General features: G+C 30.7%; 1 protein-coding gene across 1 annotated transcript; it reads left to right on the top strand.

The window, feature by feature from the left end:
* The first annotated feature begins 9,448 nt into the window (after positions 1-9,448).
* Positions 9,449-16,087, top strand: LOC136200480 (F-box protein PP2-B3-like). The gene is made up of 4 exons (XM_065990855.1): positions 9,449-9,611; positions 14,009-14,085; positions 15,638-15,787; positions 15,902-16,087. Exons 1-4 carry the CDS (start codon positions 9,449-9,451, stop codon positions 16,085-16,087), a joined length of 576 nt encoding a protein of 191 aa, XP_065846927.1.
* The last annotated feature ends 6,121 nt before the right edge of the window (positions 16,088-22,208 follow it).

Genomic DNA, 22,208 nt, shown 5'->3' on the forward strand with positions numbered 1-22,208 from the left:
GGAAATTCTCTCGCCAGTTCATTTTGACGGAAAATTTCATTCTGTCTCAAATTTCCGTCTCAACCTGTTAGATTAATGTCTCAGTTTCCATTAATTTATCGTGAATCACGAATTACAAATTATAATATGATATCATGTCAATAATAAATTCCGATTGAGGTTTGTATTATAATTATACTTGTATAATTAATTTCACTTCTTGCTGGTTCTTATCGCAACCTTATGATTTTTAAAGCGGATTAGGACTTACCTTTTCGCCATGTGGATGTTATTGTTAATAATTTGCAGTTGTTCAAGGAAAGTTTCATGGCTCTTAACAGCTCGATGGATAAAGTTGTCTTGGTGGAGAAACTTGTTGGTTGGATGAGGCCACATGATGGTTGGGTGAAATTAAACATAGATGAATCTAGGTTTGAGTCTGGAAAAATTATAGTAGGTGGCGCTATTCGTGATGCGTCTAGGGGCTAGTTGGCTAGCTTTATTTATAACATTGGATTGGGGTCTTTCTTTAATGCTTATGTGGGGGATTTATACTGGTATTGGTCTTGTTGCTAGCCTCGATATCTCGAAGCTTTTGGTCGAGTCGAATAATAAAAAAGTTATTAACTATCTAACTGCTTCTAGATATTCTCGTGTTGTCTCTAGTTCTTTGATTTTATGTATTCAAATATATTCCTCTGTTTTTCAACAAATTCAATCCTACCATATTTTTCGGGAACAAAACAGAGTTGCAGACATGCTCGTATCCATGTTTTTCAACTTGAAGTCCCCTCGGGAGCCTGCTTATCATATGATCTTTGAAGGTAACATTAGGGTTGCTTTTTTCTAGGTCTATCTTGTGGCTGAGTTTCGGCCCTTTCAGATTGCGTTGTTTCTTTTGTTTATTGTTTTGCTTTCTTTTTGTTAAAAAGAGAATACATGAACATTGATAAAAAAAATTAGATAATTCAATAAAAAAAAAGTTTAATAAATAATCACTATATAAATGTCTCTATTATTATTATTATTGTTGTTGTTGTTGTTGTTGTTGTTGTTGTTGTTGTTAGATAATTTAAGAACGTATGAAATTGTTTATCAATCCATTTAATTCTTTCATTGTTATTCTTATTCTATTTAACGCACATATTGTTATCTATAATGAAAAAAATATACAGATATTTGTAGATGTCAATCTTTCTAAATTATATATACTCATTAGTTATTTTAAACATTAAAATACAACTTAAATAAGTTAAGTTTGATAAGAAAGCCATATAAATAAAACAATTGAAAAGGTAAAATCCTCATCCCATACAAATTAATTCTACTATGTTTAATTTGGATGAAATTGTATTATGTTGTACACACTTTAAGCTTCATATGTATGCTATTAGGTCATAAATAACGTTTAACTTTTTATTTAAATGATTGAAACTTCCACTTTGAATTTTCTTTTATAATCTTAGGTTCATAATAAAAACTTCAATACATTAACACTACATGTTGGCGTGTAAATTTCTGATTGTTTGGATTCATAATACATGTTGATTTGTCAAGTTCCAGTCATTCAAATTCACTTAGATTCGGACCATAGTATAATTCTCCAAAAATCTGCCATATAAGTTTCAGTTGTTTGGATTCACTTGGATTCAGACCACAGTAGAATTCTCAAAGTACTGATTGCTCGGATTCACTTGGATCAGGACCATAATAGAATTCTCCCAAAATATGCCATATATATTCAAATTTATACACAAATTTGAAACTGTTTCAGATGTCAATAGAAAATAACAAAAGAGGAGACATGCATGCCTTACCCGAAGGTTGCATAGCAAACGTCATGTCATTTACAACTCCTAAAATCATTTTTGTTCTATCTTCCTAGTGAGTTGAGCCGATACCTTTAAAAAAAAGTGCAAATCAAACTAACATAACAATCCACTAGGCAATCCAACTACCATTGAAAGCAAAAGCAGATGCCATAATGATTGAAAATGATTCGGCTTAAGCGAATGGAAGTCACGCTCCGTCGTGAGTCAGTTCTGAATTGTCATTTTAATCCACGTGTTGCCCCTCACGTGTTGAAGCACTGTGTTATTGGAAGCAATGGGTTATATTCTATCAACAGTTTCTCTCGCATTGAAGAACGCCGCTGAATCCGACGCCGTTTGGGAGAAATTCTTGCAATCTGATTATCAGTCCATTCTTTCTGGTTCCAATTTTCTGGTGACGTCGTTCACAAACATTAAGACTAAAAGGATGTTATTTTATATATTAGAGTTAAATTGGTACAGTCTCAAAAACTTTAAGATTATTTTAATAATTTATCCCTTTTTTATTTAATGAAGATATATATTTTGATATTTGAAACATACATAAATTTAGAAAAATTTAATGAGAATAGCTATTTTAAAAAAACTTATACATATATCTACAAATTATAAAGATACCAAGCAAACGAAAAGAATCCTAATTAAACTCGATGGAAGGAAATTTAATAAGATATCTATATAATCAGTATATTAAGGAGCTAAAATAAATTTACTAACATAGATCTAACATTTTTCAGAGCTCAAATTATATTAAATGTATAATGTTTTATCATTTTGTTATTTAATTTAATTTTTTTTCATAAAAAAACACCAACTTTAAACTTAAAACAAACAAATTGAACATATAACTTATAATAAACTTAAATGAAGTTATGAGATTAAAGAGGAAAATACCTACAAACTATGTCAAACATAATTATTAAATGAAGTTATTAAATAAAAAAATTTCCCCATGTACTAGAGCATGTACCTAAAAATTTTGATTGGGACGGGATCGAGCTTTGAAGTTTTTATGGATACGTGAAAACTATGACTATGGTTAACTACAAATATTGTTTTTAGCTTATCCGAGAACTCGAAATTGAGATATTTGATTTTATCAACTGGAATTTCTTAATTACTTAAATAAAATTTAATTAATTCTAACAATAATTACTTTTTAATTAGTGTGACAAATTTTTAAAATGTTAAAAGGGAGAAAATATTATTTATTGCACGCTGAATATTTTTCGATAAATAATTGGTAGATCTTTGGGGATAACAATATTTTATCCAAATTCAAAAATCTTGAGTAAAAGCTGAATGTCCCAGGTCGAACATATTTTATCCAAATTCAAAATCTCTATTCTAGCCTAGATGTGAGGGACCTATAAAACAAGGTAGAAATTCTAATGTTCAAATTAGTCTAAGGATTAAATAAATAAAGAAAAATATAAATTCATCCCGACTCTGATCGTGTTCTTTAAATATTGATCCCTACCTTTCCTTTCTTTGAAGCTTAAGTGTGTGTGTGTGTGTGTGTATATATATATATATATATATATATATATATATATATATGTTTTAAGTAATCTTGTCCAGATAGAATTTGACTTACCTAATCGTTGGAAAGAACTTCATACCTTAATTATGAGGCTGCCTTTTTAGTTGAATAGTAATATACAAATCCTACACTTTTAGAAAGCTTGTTGTCATTTTTTTACTCGGTTGATTACATCATTCGTGAATCTGGATGTAGAGGCCAATATTTCGTAGGAATTAGTTCATTGTTCACATGCATATACAACATAATTGCTTAAAAGTCTATAACAATTGACATGAATGTAGATAGTGATTCATCGAAACAGTAAACAAGATACATAATTACTAAAACAATATATATATATATATATATATATATATATATATATATAAAAGTAGTTACAGTTACCTCTCATTCAAAAGCTAATCAAATTGTTTGGGTTCTTGTTGGCCTTGTCGGAGATTAGTATAGGATATATTATTGAGCCTTAACTATTAGCTTGAGCTTTTAGTTCATTACTTGTTGAGTTTCTACTAAGAGGGGTTGACTTCTTCCTCAACTTCTTACCATAAAATTTCTCTTCACATTGTGCAATGTTTGGTATTTGCCATCTGTCGTTGGTCCAAAGTAGGTGCGGCCTTATCTCTGAATGAATGGACACTATCTCCTTATCTTGGGACTTCAAAAGGATGGCATATCTTCCCTCTTTGAGAATTTTGGCAATGGAACCTGTTCTCCAACAAGAATCATGGAAAGCATCAACAACTTCCAAGATTTTAAATTTTTGGACCTCCAACTTAGGAGGAATATATCGAACATGGAATGAGTCAATCACTTCTTTCATATGGTTATGATCATACTCCACTAAGAAAGAATTAAAGCCAACTTCCTCAACAACACTTGCTGGGAACCAAGCATCTGTTGAATTCACTTCAACGACCATTCCTTTGCTAACCTCCAACCCTTTCATTCTATTTTAAGCATCTTTTAAGTACCAATCTTGAAGCCTTTTATCATCCTCAGTGTCATGGATGGTTTTCACTGGCGACCTTCTGCAATCAGTGCTAGAATATCCTCTTTTTTTTCTTCGGGAGACACGTCTTGAAATGGATTTTCTTCATGTTTCTTCACCATCACTTTTCCTGATCCAGCGGTACAGGCAACAATTGCCTGCATATGCCTTAACCAGCGGTACGAGCAACTAATTATCTCAATTGCTTCTTCTAATGTCTGAATCAATTAGTGAATTAGTGAAGGGATTCGTTACTATTCCTCCGACTCCACGTCTCCGTCAACACAACGATCTCAGCCAAAGTGATGCCAATCACCACCCATACCTCTGGGATTCGACCACAGGCAAAGGAGAAAGGGAGGAGAAAACGAGAAGAGAGGTGGCTAATTTGCGTTAATCTCTGACAGGCCTATCACTTGCTCACCTATAAATGTTGAACGCATTCATATAATTAATTCATGTTTAAAAAATGATAGATATGCAAATGTATGTTTGGAATGCTCCTAAACCCAGTAATATCAATTAAAGTTTCGCATCAGTCTAATTAATCGAATATTTCTATAACTAAAGATAAAATTCTAAACTTAGAATTCAATGCTCATAATAGACTAAGAACCAATGTTATCAGAACCGGACCGGACATCAAACCGGATTGGTGACTGGGTCATGGGTCACTTGGTCGGACCGAATGGCTCGGATTGATCGAACCGGATGACGTAATAAATAAATAAATAATATATTAATTATATATATTAAAATTATATTTATATTTATATAATAATGATAATAATATATCTGTTTACAAAACTTTGCACAAATAAATAACCTGTTTCCTTGAAGTTTTAATAAAGCATATAAAAAATAATTCAACATACCAAAATAACAATAATAGATCCATAAATCCATCCATTTAAACCATAAATCCATCCATTTAAATAACATAAATCCATAAATCATAAACATAAATCCATTTAAACCATCCATTTAAACCATAAATCCATATCAACATTGTCAATTTGATGATCCAAATCAAACTAAGCTCCAATTTCAAAAACCAAAATGACATAAAAATGGATTCATTAAACAAAATGACACAAATATCAAACTAAGTACTTCTTCCATGGTTCAACCAATCATCACCATTGATATTTCCTTCAATATCTTCATTGCTTTCATCAAATATTGCATCATCATCATTTATAAACAAACCTTCCAAATTGAGAGATGAATCATCACCAAGTTTTGGATATTCTTCTTCAAGCATATTTTCTAAATTATCCATGTCAAGTTCTCCTTCATTTTCATCCTCAACTATCTAAAACTCATTTTCATCAATTGATTCATAATCAACCAGATCAAACATTTTCTTCCCAATATTAGACCTATAAAACATACCAATTAGAATAAATCTATTTGCCATACAATTAAGACCTAAACAAAGCAATTAAACTTATTCAATAAGATAATTATACCTATTGCGCAAACGCAAATTGTAATGAACATAGACAAGATCATTAAGTCTTTGATGCTCCAATCTATTTCTCTTCTTAGTATGGATACGCTCAAACACACTCCAATTACGCTCACATCCAGAAGAAGAAGCAGTCTGACTAAGAATTCTAATTGCCAACTTTTGCAAGTTTGGCACTTCATAACCAAAATTTCTCCACCATATATCTATAACAAGTAATGTTAAATAATAAATACAAACTTAATAAGAGCATCAGAAAATGAATTGATTCAAAACTAAATAGTAAATATTTAAATTAGCTTACCCGGTCTCATAGTTCTGCAACTGTCGAGAGCCAAATCTCTAGCAAAACCTCCCAATCTTGATCGAAATATCTCAATATCATCAACCAACTTCTTTTTGTTCAAAAGCTTCTGATTATCAATCACATCCATCAATGATCTCATAATCTCTGATTTGTTGCAAAAATTAGTTGCATCATATTGAAAAGCTGGATTCAACCAATATGCAACGGCATGCAGATTTCGGTGCAACATCCTATCCCACCGTTTCTTGATAATAGATGTGTAAGGCTTGTACAAATGCTTCTTCATTTTAAACAAATCTTTTATGCCATTACGAGCCCTATACATCCCTTCATATACATAACCAAGTGCTGCTTTTTCATTAGAATCACAAATCCGTAGAAAACACATTATAGGTGTCATTACTTTGACAAACATCAAGCTGTTGGTCCAAAACCGCTCATCTAAAACAATTTGTTTGACATCTTTACCTTTAGGCATCTTCAAATATTGTCTGAACTCATCATTTATTACCAAAGATTGCAAATCATTCTTATGATCATGTAGACTCTTCAATGCAATAAAAGTGGTGGCAAAACGAGTAGCACCAGGCCGCACTATCTCTGTCCAACCAGGTCGGTTCCTTAACCAGTTCAATGTATGTTTGTGATTATAAACAAATATAGTAATCTTTGAAGCTAAAGTGGCAACATCTCTTGCACTTGGAATTTCTGCAACATCTTTCATTATCAAGTTAATACAATGAACAACACAACGAGACCACTGAATGGTAGGATATCTCTCTGAAAGTTTCTTTCCAGCAGCTTTGTAATTAGCACCATTATCTGTCACCATATGTAACACATTGTCTTGACCGACCATCTCAACAATTTCTCCAAATAGTATGCATACATTTTCAACATCTGTAAATATACTTGAAGCATCAACTGACTTAATAAATGACAAACCCTTTGAGCAATATACCAAAAAAGTAATAAGTGGCCTTTGTCTGGTGTCTGTGCATCCATCACCCATGATAATGCATCCAAATTCTGCCCAGTGTTGTCTATGAGCATCCACAAGTAATTTAACTTGTGTTTTTGCATCCCTCAACAAGTTAAGACATAATGCATGAAAAGCAGGGACTTTATATCTATGGCCTATGCTTGCTATCCTATCTGCTACATCTTGAAAAAATGGAGAGTTCATAGCATTGAAAGGATTACAATCATCATAAAACCACATAGCAATGGCCATATCTGTATTATGCCATTTTTCCTTACTTTGCATGTAAGCTTTAATTGTTGGCTGTATAGGATCTGCAGTGCCAGTTTTAAAAAAAAGAAGTGATCTCACCAGCTTTCGATTTGCCTTTGGAGGATGCACCGCTATCAACATGTTTTGAAGGACATGATGCAATCTCTTCAATCTGATCATCATCTTCGTTGATGCATACACATGCCCTCTTATTCCCCTGAGCATTCTCAATTTCTTTCAGCGATCCTTAAAGTAAAAATCTAGCTTCTGCTGTAACTTTCATGCAAATAACAACATTGCCTCTCAACCCTGCTATATGCTTTTTCATTCGGTTAATTCCCCCCCCCCCCCCCCCCCCGCAATTTCTTTTTTACAATAGAAACATATCAACACTCTCTTTCCTTTTGAATTTGTTCCCTCTGAACAAAATCTCCAAGTTGGATCAGTTCGGTGTCTTATATTCGGTTCTTGAGTCTTATTAGCAACATCACTAGAATTTTCCGTTGATTCCATTACCTAAACAAAATTTACAAACATAACAGAACATAATAATTAATCTCTGAAATAAATAACAACAAGTTTTGCTAACTCATTTGACAGAATCAACAACAAGAATTTCACACAACTATCAATCAAATGTATGCTTAGTGAATGCAAATTGCAATCAAATAAACAGCTTACAAATGCATAAGAAAGCATTCAATTTAATGACCCACAAATGAATAATCAAATGACCCACAAATAAATAATGCTGCCAAAATCATTCATAATTTATAAATAAACAAAGATTAAAGAACTAATATAATATCCATCCACTACACTTTAATAATTACAGAAACCCAAACATGTTCCAGAAAGAGGCGGAACAAAGCAGAGTCGAGGTGGAGTTGGCGGAAGAGAGGCGTTGGGGCGGCGGAACAAAGGCCGAGTCGGGAACAGAGGCGGAGTCGAGGTGGAGTTGGCGAAGTCGAGGAAGATCGATTGATATTGGGGAAATTGTTAGGTTTTTTTTTCTTTTTATGTTCTGTGTCTTACAAACACGTTTTATATTTTTTGTTCCTTTTAATTTAATTAAATTTTAAATCGTATAATAATTTTAGCTTAAAAAAAATGAATAAAAAAATGAAAACCCGGGGTCACATGGGTTCCCGGACTGACCGTCGGGTCCCGGGTTGACCCCGAGTCTCTCCGGATAATCGGAGTGGCTCGGACCTCGGTTCGACCGATCCGACCGATCGGTCTGGTCCGAGCCTGCTAACATTGCTAAGAACTTATAAATACTGAAACCTACACGAAAGGGGTAAAATTCTGTTTGAAAATGCTCACTCGAACATGGTGATCGATCGTCGGAAGTTTTCCCGAGTTATCGAAAGAGCAAACAAAGACTACCACGAGATAGCCAACATTCAGGGAAGTTCAAAATTACGCTCATTTCACTAGTAAAGTCGTTTAAAAGACTGAGATCTAACACTTTCTGGTGAAGAGTACCTACTCCGATCACAACACCTTTTGGTCAGAAAAATAGTAATATCGATCTCAAAATCTTCCTTACAAAACAAAAAATTTATTGGTGTAATTTTTGTTTCAAGAAATTGCTGGAATATGGAATTATGAAAAAAAAGGATGGAAGGAAAAAGGAAAAGAAATAAAAAAAACAGAAAGAAAACTTTTCCTAACTTTTTTTAACTTTCACAAGTTCTATAACTACCCATAATAATAAAAAATATATTAATATTGAAAAAAATTAATGGGATCAACTCCATTTATTATTGTTTTTATTAATAATAAAAAATAAATTAGATGTTACGGTAATTAGATATTATTAACTTTCGAATAAAAGGAAATAATATCTAATCAATATTAGTTTTTTTGGAAGCTAATCAATATTAGTTAATGAAAAATCAACATATATTATGAATCCTAATACAAATTCATTCTTCTCTCTGTAAGGCTTTCTATATTTTCTGTTTTTCGTTCTTCTCTATGTAAGGGTTTCTTCATTTTATCCTAATACCGATTCATTCTTCTTCTTCGATCAACTATTTGTCAATCTTATCACAAATGTGAAGGGACAACATCAAAAGAGGAGATATGTCTACGTTGCCTAAAGGTTGCATAGCAAACATCTTGTCCTTTACAAATCTTAAAACCATTTGTGTTCTATCAAAAATTTCTTCTGCGTTCAAGAACGCCGCCAAATCTGACACAGTTTGGGAGAAATTCTTGCCATCTGATCATCACTTTATTCTCTCCTGTTCCAATTCTCCGGTGCCGTCATTGTTGCCGAAGAAATGGCTCTTTCTCAATCTTTGTAACAACTCCTTAATTTATAGATACTTGATTGAAATTGAATTTGAATTTTGAAAATCAGAGTTTCTCACTGGCGAAATGGAGTGGAAAGAAATGCTTCATGCTTTCTACAAGAGATCTTCAGATTGTTTGGGGAGATGATTCGCCACACTAAAAATGGACTTCCGCTCCATGTTGGATTTCAATCTGATCCCCATTTTTATTTTATGTGATATCTAAAATAATGAGAATTCCTTCAAATTAACCAGATTTGAAGAGGTGGCGGAGCTTATAAACGTATCCCGACTCAAAATCAACGGAAACATCGATACGAATCGACTATCAACGTGGATAATGTACACATCACTTATCATGTCCAAGCTCGACAAAAGGGCTTATAGATTCAACTCGCTAGTTGCATCGATGTTAGGGTTCATCAGTATTTTTTACATAGACCCTGATGACCACGTGAATTTAGTCATTCACTGTTAGATTTAGGCTGATTAAATCTAAGCCCTAGGATACTTTGAATCACCGCCTTAGGATTTGAATCAGCCTACATCTAACGGTGAATGACCAAATCCATTGTGTTCATTAGGGTCCATGTGAACACTACTGTAGAATTCAAATGGTGAATTAGGAATTCGTATTAAAAGTGTTGAAAGTCATTTGAAAGGTGGGTTTGTTGTTTAAGGAATAGAGATTAGGCCTTATTGACATTGTTTGTTTGCAACCCATTAAATTTAGACTTATTAAATTTAAGTTATGTGATGATTTTAATTTCCAGTTTAGATCTAACGGGATAAAGCATCCTAAAAGCTTTAAAGTTTTTAGGAAAGTGTCAATTTAGTTTCAACGTAGAAAATAACATCATTTTTTTAGATTTAATGTTTGTGAAATTAAATCAATTTGTTTTTCCTGTAATGGTTTGTTGTTTAATATGTTCATGTAACCTAGCTTTTATAACTGTTTACGATAGAAATGAGAGCACTATATAAACCATTAATCTTTCAATTATTAGCTTAACAACCATTAAGATAATTCCAAATTAATAATAAATGTTTTCTATGCATATTATCTAGTTAATTAAGACTGAACATTAGAATGAGAGGGTGATTAGAGCCTAACTATGTCTCTTTTTCGAATTAAACTCTAGTGTGAAATTGAGATTGACCAGATATAAGTTGCACAAACAACTTAAACGTGTATTATTGGAACTTCTTAATAAGTCATGTAATATTATTTCATTGTAGATCTGTATCATAATTACTTCAGCTACCAAATCAATAGTGGTTGAACTATGCAAAGACCTCAAACTTAACAGAGACAACTATGATGTGTGGAGCGTCAAAATTGAGTATCTGCTTGAGGATAATGATGTTCTTAGTACCTTAACAACGGTTATGCCGAACCTGAGGAAGGAACTACTACTCAGCATCGAAGGGATATGGATCTTTATGTGGCTTGGAAGAAGAAAAACACTCAAGCTAGACTCATCTTGCTTAGTGCGATGGATGATGATCTCAAAAAAGTATCGAGCTAAAGAGACACCAAAGGATCTATGGGATTCTTTGAAGGATAAGTTTGGAAGTATGTCTCTAACTAAACTCCAGTCTCTTACTATAAAGTTTGATACCTACAGAAAGAAAGCCCATCACACTATCAGGAAGCATTTGAGAGGAATGTCTAACATGATCAGTTCCCTCGATGCAGGAGGTCACAAGTTGACTGATGAGTAGAAAGTTCAAGTTGTTATTCGCTCATTGCCAAATAGTTGGGAGGATATGAAGATGCACCTGACCCATTGTTACGACCTTTGAGGATGTCAGCCGCCACCTGGAGCTGGAAAAGGACCGATTAGCTGCCGTCAGAGTGAGTTCCGAGGCTAATTGTGTGGGTTCTCATTCGAGTGGGAATGTTCTTAAAACTCAAGGAAAGAAGCGCAAGCGTTTCTATGGCAAAGGCAAAGAGCAAACAAAGGAACCCAAAAAAAAATGGAAGAACAAAAGAACAAGCGCAAAGTTAATATCTCACGTGTGAAATGTTAGAATTTCCAGCAAAGAGGGCATTATGCGTCTGAATGCAAAGTCCCTAAGGTACATGTTTCTAAAACGCTTGTTAGTCAAGTTTATATATCTTCTACTGTTCTTTTGACTGATTTAGATCCTTTATGGATAATTGATTCAGGTGCAACGAACCACATGACGAAATATCTTGAAGCCTTCGTAGGTTTACAATAACTAAATACGACATATCGATAGATTTGGGGAAATCGGAAATGACAGGTTCAACGCAAAAGTATCCAACTAACCAACTGCGTATTTGAAAAATATATATGTAAAATGAAGAAAGAATACTTACATGAACTTGAATATGCTTAGATCTTGGATTGGATTGATGAATTTTGTTGTGAGAATTTGAAAGAAATGAAAAGGAAAAGGAGCTTGTTGGAGATTAGGTTATATACAACTAATGATATTTTTGTCCAGAATGAATGAAAGTGTCTAATTTGATAAAATAAAAGGAAAGTGTATTAAATATATTAATGGACCCCATCAATTAGTCTAGATTTGTAATTGATCCTTTTCTTTTTCGTGGTCCACTGTAGCAATGTTAAGGTTTGATGATTTCCTTTTTACGGTAATTTCCTTTTCAAATAACGAATAAAAATTTGGTAAGTAATAGTAATAATTTATTTCTAACCTTAATTATAAATAATATATCAATATTAATAAATTAAATCAATTATAGATAAAATTATTATCAATTTTATTATAAATTCTAATGTTTTATGATCAATTATAAATTAGATCAATTATAGATATTATAGATCAATTATAGTTATTAAGGTAAATTCTAAACAAAATCTTGTGGTTATATATATATATATATATATATATATATATATATTGTAAATTGCATATTTCTGGGTTGTTTTTGTCAAAATCTCGACGTAGTTTTTTTCTTTTTTTATGATTGAGGTTTTTTGTTTTGTTAAAAACAAGAATATTTTTTTTTGTTTTACACTATTAAAATGAGCATTGAGGACATCAAAATTGCAAATTTTCAAAAGTTTATGATATTTTAAGTAATTTTAATTCTGTAACTTTTTAATTTTAAGATCATGTATGTGTTGTTTGATGAGGAGATAGAAAGTGAATTTTAAAGAGAAAAAGCTCGGGAAATTATGATTTTTTAAAATAAAAAAATTAGTTTCATAGTAAATATGGTATAAACAATTTTAATTTTTGTAATTTTTTATTTTGATTTCGTTAACTGTCATTTTTATAGTATCAACTAAAAAAACATCGTTTTTAACAAAACGAAAACCTGAATCTTATTTGGACAAAAAAAAGAGTCATAGGCATATAATTAATAAATAAAAACATGACCACAAAGTTTTTTTTTAATTTACCCTAAATATTATTAACGAAATAATGTTTTCAATCATAAATTTTATTTTATATATATATGATCACTTATTAACAACAACTCATACATATCTCATATTTTACACGTATCGACAAAAATAAGTATATTGTATATACATTTTTAAAATATTACATCTATTTCTGAAAATAAAATAATAACATAAAATGTTTTCTATTTAAACTATATGTAACGTGCGTAGAATTCAAAAATAACAACGATTACATTAAACAGCTATTATTGTTAGATAAAATAACATAAAACCTTTTCTATTTAAACTAGCTGCCGGTTTATTTTCTACGGTTTCTAATTTTACTATTTTCTATTTAAACTAGCTGTCGGTTTCTAACTTTAATTTTTTTCTATTTAAACTAGCTGCCGGTTTATTTTCTGCGGTTTCTAATTTTACTATTTTCTAGTTAAACTAGCTGTCGGTTTCTAACTTTAATTTTTTCTATTTAAACTAGCTGCCGGTTTATTTTCTGCAGTTTCTAACTTTAATTTTTTCAATCTAAACTAGCTGTCGGTTTATTTTCTACGGTTTCTAACTTTAATTTTTTCTGCTGCCTGTTTATTTTCTGCAGTTTCTAACTTTAATTTTTTTTCAATCTAAACTAACTGCCGGTTTATTTTTTGCGGTTTCTAACTTTAATTTTTCCTTTTTATAAGCATCTTTCAAATAAAAACAAAATCCAAAAATAAAAATATTTACATTTTTTTTATGATAATTCAATTTTTTCAATATTGTACCCTCTTATATATTATTTATGAAGTTCTTTTTCTTTTTGTGAAATTTAAAGATAAATGTAAATTTAAATGAAACGGAAATAGGTGTTTTAGGACATAAATGTATAAGGTTAAGTTTGGTAACAACGGTTGAGAAGTTCTTGCCATCTGATTATCAGATCATCCTCTCCGGTTCCAATTCTTCAGTGCCGTCGTTGTTGTCGAAGAAACAGCTCTTTCTCAATCTCTGTAACAATCCAATCCTCATCGACAACAGAAGAAAGGTATCAATCTCGTTATGGCCGGCTCTAAGGGAGTTTCTCTAGGCCTGCGCCTAGGACCTCACCAAAATGTGAGGCCTCTTTTTTTTTTTTTACACATAAAAGTACCTTTTCTTTATATTAGTTTTTCATAATTAAAAACTTCCTAACCTAATATCCAGCTTGCTCTCCATTTTTACTTTTTGTGTTTTTTTTACAACACACCTGTATTAATATTCACATTTGTCCTATACGTTTTTCCTATGCATAGTACTAAAAAAAAACTAACACTTTGAAAACAATTCAAATGTAGAACCCACTATTTTGGTATTTTGTTATTGTTAAACGTTTATAAATTACAAGATGAAATTCAGATTATTAATTACGGTTTGTAATTTGGTTTAAAATGTTATTTAGCTTCCGATTTATTTAAAATTTTGTTACTTGGCTAATAATTTATTATTTGGTCACCTTCTTCACTCAATTTTGACGAAGCATTTGACAAAATCATTATCCTTCTTATATGTGGTGATATTTCGACATATGAAATTGACATGCCGTCTTATGCAAAAAAAATAATTAATGGGATAATTCAAAATTTATCTATTTTTTTCAAAATATGATCACATGTCAATAGTTTTATTAAGTTTATAACTAAATTGGGTGAAATTTCATTAATCGGGATAATTCAGTGACCAAATGATAATATTTTGGATATGATAAAACTTTGGATAGATCGAGAGTCAAATGAAAAGAGTCAAACAGTGGTTTAAGCTTGTAATTCATAATAAACCAATCTCTAATCAACAAGATAAATTCTTCTCTTTCTTTTCATATAATATTGCAATTAGGTCTGAGTTCCACCATCCAAGATTAATTTTCAAAACTTAGTACTTTATCATCTGCTTGCTTCTCTCATGACCGGTGATTATTATATTATTTGAATTTTAGTTAATAATATATTAGTTTTACTATTTGATATTTATTATTTGTAAAATAATAGTATTATATTTAGATGTAAAAGTACAAAATTTATTTAGAGCATGTATACTGGTTGTAACATTTGTTTGTTACATTGAGGTGCCAGGTATGCAAAATAAACTCTCACAGAAAACACTCCAGTATAATGCTTGTTACTTCCAAAATTGTAGGGCCCACTTATCCATTAAAAAAATTGAACAAAATTTATAATTAATAAAAAAATATATGTTAAAAAAAACAAAGTAAGTGGCACAGAGTTGTCTGCCACTTTTTAATTCACATTGGGAGCTGAGTTACGCGCGTGTACACCATTTGCAATGCATCAGCTCCTGCGTGAATTACAAACCACCTACTGCATCTCAAGTTTTTTCAAATGGTCCCACAATTTCTTTGTTACTACTGCAGGTAACTTACTTAAAATTAGAACAATAAAAACACTTCTTCTCTAACAGTTGGGTATTACAAGTGTGGTGTTACAAGTAACACACTTGTAACACCCATTAGACATGCTCTTAGAGCCTCCTGGAAAGGTCCGTACAACTCCTCAATTTACCGATATACTTGATTGAAATTGAATTTGAATTTTGAAAATCAGAGTTTCTCACTGGCTAAATGGAGTGGAAAGAAATGTTTCATGCTTTCCGCAATAGATCTTCAAATTGTTTGGGGAGATTATTCGCCACACTGGAAATGGACTTTCGATCCTAACTCCAGGTTGGATTTCAATTTGATATCTAAAATAATGGCAATTCCTTCAAATTAACCAGATTTGAAGAGGTGGCGGCTCCAAATCAACGGCAAAATCGATACGAATCGGCTATCTACGTCGACAATGTACATAACATTCCTCGTGTTCAAGCTCGACGAAAGGGCTTATGGATTCAATTCGCCAGTTGCATCGATTTTAGGGTTTAGTGAAGAACAATTAAGCAGAAACACTCGAAATGTGTATTTTGACGAGAGAATAGGATTCAAGCGGCGGACTATGAATGGAGACATGGAGTCGCTGGTATTTGTGGCGTGTAGAGATATTTTCCATAGGTGATTACCGAACGAGAGAGAAAACGGGTGGCTAGAGGTTGAATTGGGTCAGTTCTTTAACATCTCGATGGATAAAGATGTCTCGGTGGAGAAACTTGTTGGTTGGGTGAGGCCACGTGATCTTTTAGAAATGAATTATCAAAGCGTCAGCAGCTAGAGTCTGGTGTAAAAACTCAGGCTCAGTATGCCAGGACAAAGGCGTAACCAAAGACAATGTCTCCCTTGTGATAGCGTGGGCGACTTGGTTGACAGACCTACGACTAAAACAAATTGAGATTTCTGAATTAACAACTAACAATCTACGGCACGAGGTTATAATAGTGCCATACTCGGATTCGTCACAGACGTCGAACTGAATAGCAACAATCAGGCCCTCAACGTCGGATTCAATAATTAGGCGATTCCATTGTCCGTCCCTAGTGAATTGGAGAGCTCTGTGAAGACCCATTGCCTCTGCCAGTTTAGGTTCGAACAAGTCTTCTAACCAGTCTTCAAAAAAATCAGTACCAGGTACATGGTGGTCGATACCCATGTGCCGCCAAAGGATGCTCGCATAAGCACAATTGACAAATAGGTGAATTAGATGCCCGCCTTCCTCACTCCAAAGTGGACATAAATTGTCAATCAGGACACCTTTACATGCAAGAGCTTCCTTCACCGGTAGATAACCTCGACAAGCCTTCCAAATTAGCATCTTGACCCGAGGTGGGATTTTAAAGAACCACATTTGGGACCAAAGCTTGGGTTCAATCACTTCATGATCCATTGCCACTCAATAGCCGGACTTCACAGAGTAAATTCCTTTATTATCGAAGTACCAAATCATCCTATCGTGCTCCGAATAACCTCCTGCATTCAACTGAAGTAAACTCTGAACATCCATATCCACCATCAATGATAATACAAGCTCGAGATCCCATTCACCATCATTCACGCCTCGGAGATCCGCATTCCATATTTCCTTATTCATTATTTTTCTTTCTTTTTTGTTAACAAAAAAAAATTTTGAACATTGATAAAAATAATCTAAATAATTAGATTATTCAACAAAAGAAAAAATTCCTAAACCATATATATATATATATATAGGAGGGATCAAGTGAGAACACTCCTTAGGTGAGGACCACTCAAAACTACGTAGTTTTGAGTGTAAAATCTAATGAAAAAACACTGATGCTGCTGGGGTTTGAAACCTAGCCTCCTCACTTACACTCCACGTTGCTTACCACTAAGCCATTAGCTTCTCTTGTGTATTTTGTCGCGCGCTGATTAATATACCAATGCCCTTGTAGCTTCTATTGTTTAATATTTGATGCATACACTTATTAATATTGATTAAATTCGCATAATAATTATTAATAGAAAAAAACAAATGTGCATAATAATTATTATTAATAAAAAAAAAAACCAAGAACATGCTCTAATTTCTTATTTATTTAATTCCTCTATATTTTTGTAATTTATGTTTTAAATTGTTAAGGACGATGTTCTAAATATTGTTACATATGTTCTAAACTTTATAATTTGTGTTTTTTAAAAATTAAGATAATGTTTTAAAAAAATAGTAAATATATGGGCCATTTTTTTGTTCAAAAAAAAAACTCACATTCTAAATAACATAACGTATGTTCTAAAAAACATAACATATGTTCTAAAGTTTATAGTTTGTGTTCCAAAAATTAAGTATAATTTTCTAAAAAAAACAGTAGATATCTGGATCGTTTTTTCACTTGTTCTATAATATAATTTATAACTCATGTTCGAAAAAACATAACACGTGTTCTAAAAAACATAACGTATGTTCTAAAAAATATGTCGTACGTTCTAACTTCATAGTTCGTGTTTTAAAAGTTAAAATATATGTTATAACGTATGTTTTAAAAAATATATAGTTTGTGTTCTAAAAATTAAGTATAATGTTCTAAAAAATCAGTAGATATCTGGATCATTTTTTCATTTTTTCTATAATATAATTTATAACTCATGTTCGAAAAAACATAACACATGTTCTAAAAAACATAACGTATGTTCTAAAAAATATGTCGTACGTTCTAAACTTCATAGTTCGTGTTTTAAAAGTTAAAATATATGTTCTAACGTATGTTTTAAAAAATATATTTTCTTATATAACATAAATTACAAAAATATAAAGGAATTAAATAAATAAGAAATTGGAGCATGTTTTTGGATTTTTTTTATTAATAATTCATTATTATGGACATTTTCTTTCTATTAATAATTCATTATTATGCAAAGTTCTTTTTTTTCTATTAATAATTTATTATTATGCAAATTTAATCAATATTAATAAGTGTATGCATCAAATATCAAACAATATAAGCTACAAGGGCATTGGTATATTAAGCAGTACGCAACATAATACACAAGAAAGGCAAATGGCTAGTGGTAAGGAGTGTGAAGTGTAAGTGAGGAGGCCAGGATTTGAATCCCATCAGCAACATCAGCTTTATATATATATATATATATATATATATATATATATATATATATAGGAGAGGGCTCTTGTGAGAACCCGTTCCTAGGTGAGAACCACCCAAAACTACGTAGTTTTGGGTAAGGAAATTTAAAAAAAATGTTGTTGTCTAGAGGGATCAAACCTAAGACCCATCATCTATACTCCACATTACTTACCACTAAGCCAATTGTTTTTCTTATGTACTATGTGTCGCGCTGCGTAATATATTACGACCCTTTTAGTTTTCATTGTTTAATATTTGATACATGCACTTATTAATATCAATTAAATGTGCATAATAATAAATTATTAATAAAAAAAGAAATATGCATAATAATGAATTATTAATAGAAAAAAAAATGCAAAAACATGCTCTAATTTCTTATTTATTTAATTCCTCTATATTTTTGTAATTTATATTTTAAAATGTTAAGGACGATGTTCTAAATATTGTTACATATATTCTAAACTTTATAATTTGTGTTCTAAAAATTAAGTATAATATTTAAAAAAAAATAGTAAATATATGGACCATTTTTACATTTGTTCTATAATATAATTTATAACACTCATATTCTAAATAACATAATGTATGTTCCAAAAAACATAACGCATGTTCTAAAGTTTATATTTTGTGTTCCAAAAATTAAGTATAATGTTCTAAAAAAATCAGTAGATATCTCGATCGGTTTTTCATTTGTTCTATAATATAATTTATAACTCATGTTCGAAAAAACATAACACGTGTTCTAAAAAACATAACGTATGTTCTAAAAAATATGTCGTACGTTCTAAACTTCATAGTTCGTGTTTTAAAAGTTAAAATATATGTTCTAACGTTTGTTTTAAAAAATATATAGTTTGTGTTCCAAAAATTAAGTATAATATTCTAAAAAAATCAGTAGATATTTCGATCGTTTTTTCACTTATTCTATAATATAATTTATAACTCATGTTCGAAAAAACATAACACGTGTTCTAAAAAACATAACGTATGTTCTAAAAAATATGTCGTACGTTCTAACTTCATAGTTCGTGTTTTAAAAGTTAAAATATATGTTATAACGTATGTTTTAAAAAATATATAGTTTGTGTTCTAAAAATTAAGTATAATGTTCTAAAAAATCAGTAGATATCTGGATCGTTTTTTCATTTGTTCTATAATATAATTTATAACTCATGTTCGAAAAAACATAACACATGTTCTAAAAAACATAATGTATGTTCTAAAAAATATGTCGTACGTTCTAAACTTCATAGTTCGTGTTTTAAAAGTTAAAATATATGTCCTAACGTATGTTTTAAAAAATATATTTTCCTATGTAACATAAATTACAAAAATATAAAGGAATTAAATAAATAAGAAATTAGAGCATGTTCTTGGATTTTTTTTATTAATAATTCATTATTATGCACATTTCTCTTTGTTTCTATTAATAATTCATTATTATGCACATTGGTGCCCGATATGGTTACTTTGTTTTTTACAAAGTACCGTTACTTGGTGTGGTTTTCACCATTGGATGATGGAGCATAAAATTAATCCAATGGTGAAAATGAGCACCAAGTAACGGTACTTTGTAAAAAACAAGTAACCATAGCGGACACCTATGCACATTTCCTTTTTTCTATTAATAATTCATTATTATGCATATTTAATCGATATTAATAAGTGCATGCGTCAAATATTAAACAAAAAAAAAACAATAGAAGCTAAAAGGGAGATGGTATATTAATCAGCGCGCGAAATAATTTACAAAAAGAGCAATTGGCTCAGTGGTAAACAATATGGAGTGTAGATGAACAGGTCCTAGGTTTAAAACCCCTAATAAGTAGCAGTATTTTTTCAGTATTTTTTTTTAATTTTCCTACTCAAAACTACGTAGTTTTGGGTGGTTCTCACCTAAGGTGAGTTCTCACTTAGGGGAGGGTTCTCACTTGATCCCTCCCCTATATATATATATATATATTCTTTCTTATTTTATTATTATTATTATGTAACATAGATTTACAAATAAAATTTTAACATATTTTTTACTTTAAGCAAACTTGGACTCTTTATTATCAATATTATCAGAACCGGACATGACATTAAACTGGATTGATAACTGGATCACATGTCACTTGATGAGATCAGATGGTTCAGTTTGATCGAACCAGATGACGTAATAAATAAAATTTATATATAATTAATTTAAAATTATTTTTATAAATAATATATATCCAAAATAAATTAGGGTAAATAATTATAAGGTCCTCATATTTTTATTTAATACGCTATTAAGCACATCATATTATTATAAGATCCTTAAGTTTTATCTCAATCAATTCTTTATTCATTCCAATTGTTTTTATAAATGAAAGTCCAAAATTGCCCCTAGTTATACACATAAAAAAATTATCTTTTAGTTTCAAATTTGATCTAATTAGTTTTAATGAAGTTTTTGAACTACATATATACCGAAATTAATATATTTAAAAAACTATATTATTAATTTTCTTAAATTGTAATTATTTTTTATTTATTTTGCCCCCAAATATCCTCACGAGGATTTAATCCTCATAAGGGTCCTAGTTTAATATATTACCCACTGTGAATCTCTACTAACTAAGGATGAAACCGGTATTTTTTCTACCAGTTTCATTTTGTAAAGAAACTAGTAGATTAACTATCGGTTTCATAATATTTTTTTTTCTAAATTCAATTGAAACGGGAAGCTAGTATATCAATTATATGATTTTCAATAAGTGGATATGCTCTAGGCTTTTGAAAATTTTAACAAAAAATTTCAAAAATAGTCCCTCTATGTTTTTAAAATTTTAGTTTAACCTTAACCTTCAACTATTTATTTTTGGATTCATTAATTAAAACTTTTCTTGCAAATTAGTTAATAGTTAACATCTAATTCGGTTAAAATTGTTTTATTTTAAATGTGAGTTTGAAATTATATTTTTTTTACAGTTTAAATTAGATTTTTTACAGTTTCTTTATGGTCATATTACATTACGGTTTGAATTATGGTTTTTACAGTTTGAAATTATAAATTTAACCGTAAAGTTTCCAAGCAAGATCCGTATGTTTCTGAAAATTGAAAAAAAAAACTGGTTTGACTGTTATTTGAGTGTCAAATCAAACCTTTCAAACAAGTTTGTGGATAAAGTAAAATAGTTTCATATGTTTTTTTGTTATTTATTTGTAACTAAATTAGAAACACAGTAAAAAAATTAGACATTTTGACAACATTTTTTGTAATTAACTTATACGTAATAAACTTGGTTATTAGTATGTTAACATGTTTTGTTGTATTAGTAACACATTAATATATCTTAAACATAATTGAAGTTTGAGATGTCAATAATGAGTTAAATAACAGTCAAAATATTATTTTCAAATTTTCACTGACGTGAAGCTGAAATTGATTTTTCTTAAAAAGTATATTTTGAAATTTTTCTTTAGAATTTTTAAGAAGCCCACAGATGAGCTGCTATAGGCCACCGACAGATTAAATTTCATTATATAAATGAAACTGGTAGATAAGCTACCGCTTTTAGTTGAACTTTTTTTTTAAATTTATGAAACCGATATATAAAATAAAACCGATACAAAACTACCGGTTTTAATTGTAGTGGTAATATGCTAAATTAGAAT

Source organism: Euphorbia lathyris, chromosome 7, assembly GCF_963576675.1.
Source record: "Euphorbia lathyris chromosome 7, ddEupLath1.1, whole genome shotgun sequence".
NCBI classification, from domain to species: domain Eukaryota; kingdom Viridiplantae; phylum Streptophyta; class Magnoliopsida; order Malpighiales; family Euphorbiaceae; genus Euphorbia; species Euphorbia lathyris.

Bases quoted from the DNA above. Each gene is read 5' to 3' on its own strand.
- LOC136200480 (XM_065990855.1), top strand. From the start codon at position 9,449: ATGTCTACGTTGCCTAAAGGTTGCATAGCAAACATCTTGTCCTTTACA. The intron at 9,612-14,008 runs GTTCCAATTCTC...CCAATTCTTCAG, and splicing joins TCATCACTTTATTCTCTCCT to TGCCGTCGTTGTTGTCGAAG. The intron at 15,788-15,901 runs GCAATTCCTTCA...CTCGTGTTCAAG, and splicing joins ATTTGATATCTAAAATAATG to CTCGACGAAAGGGCTTATGG.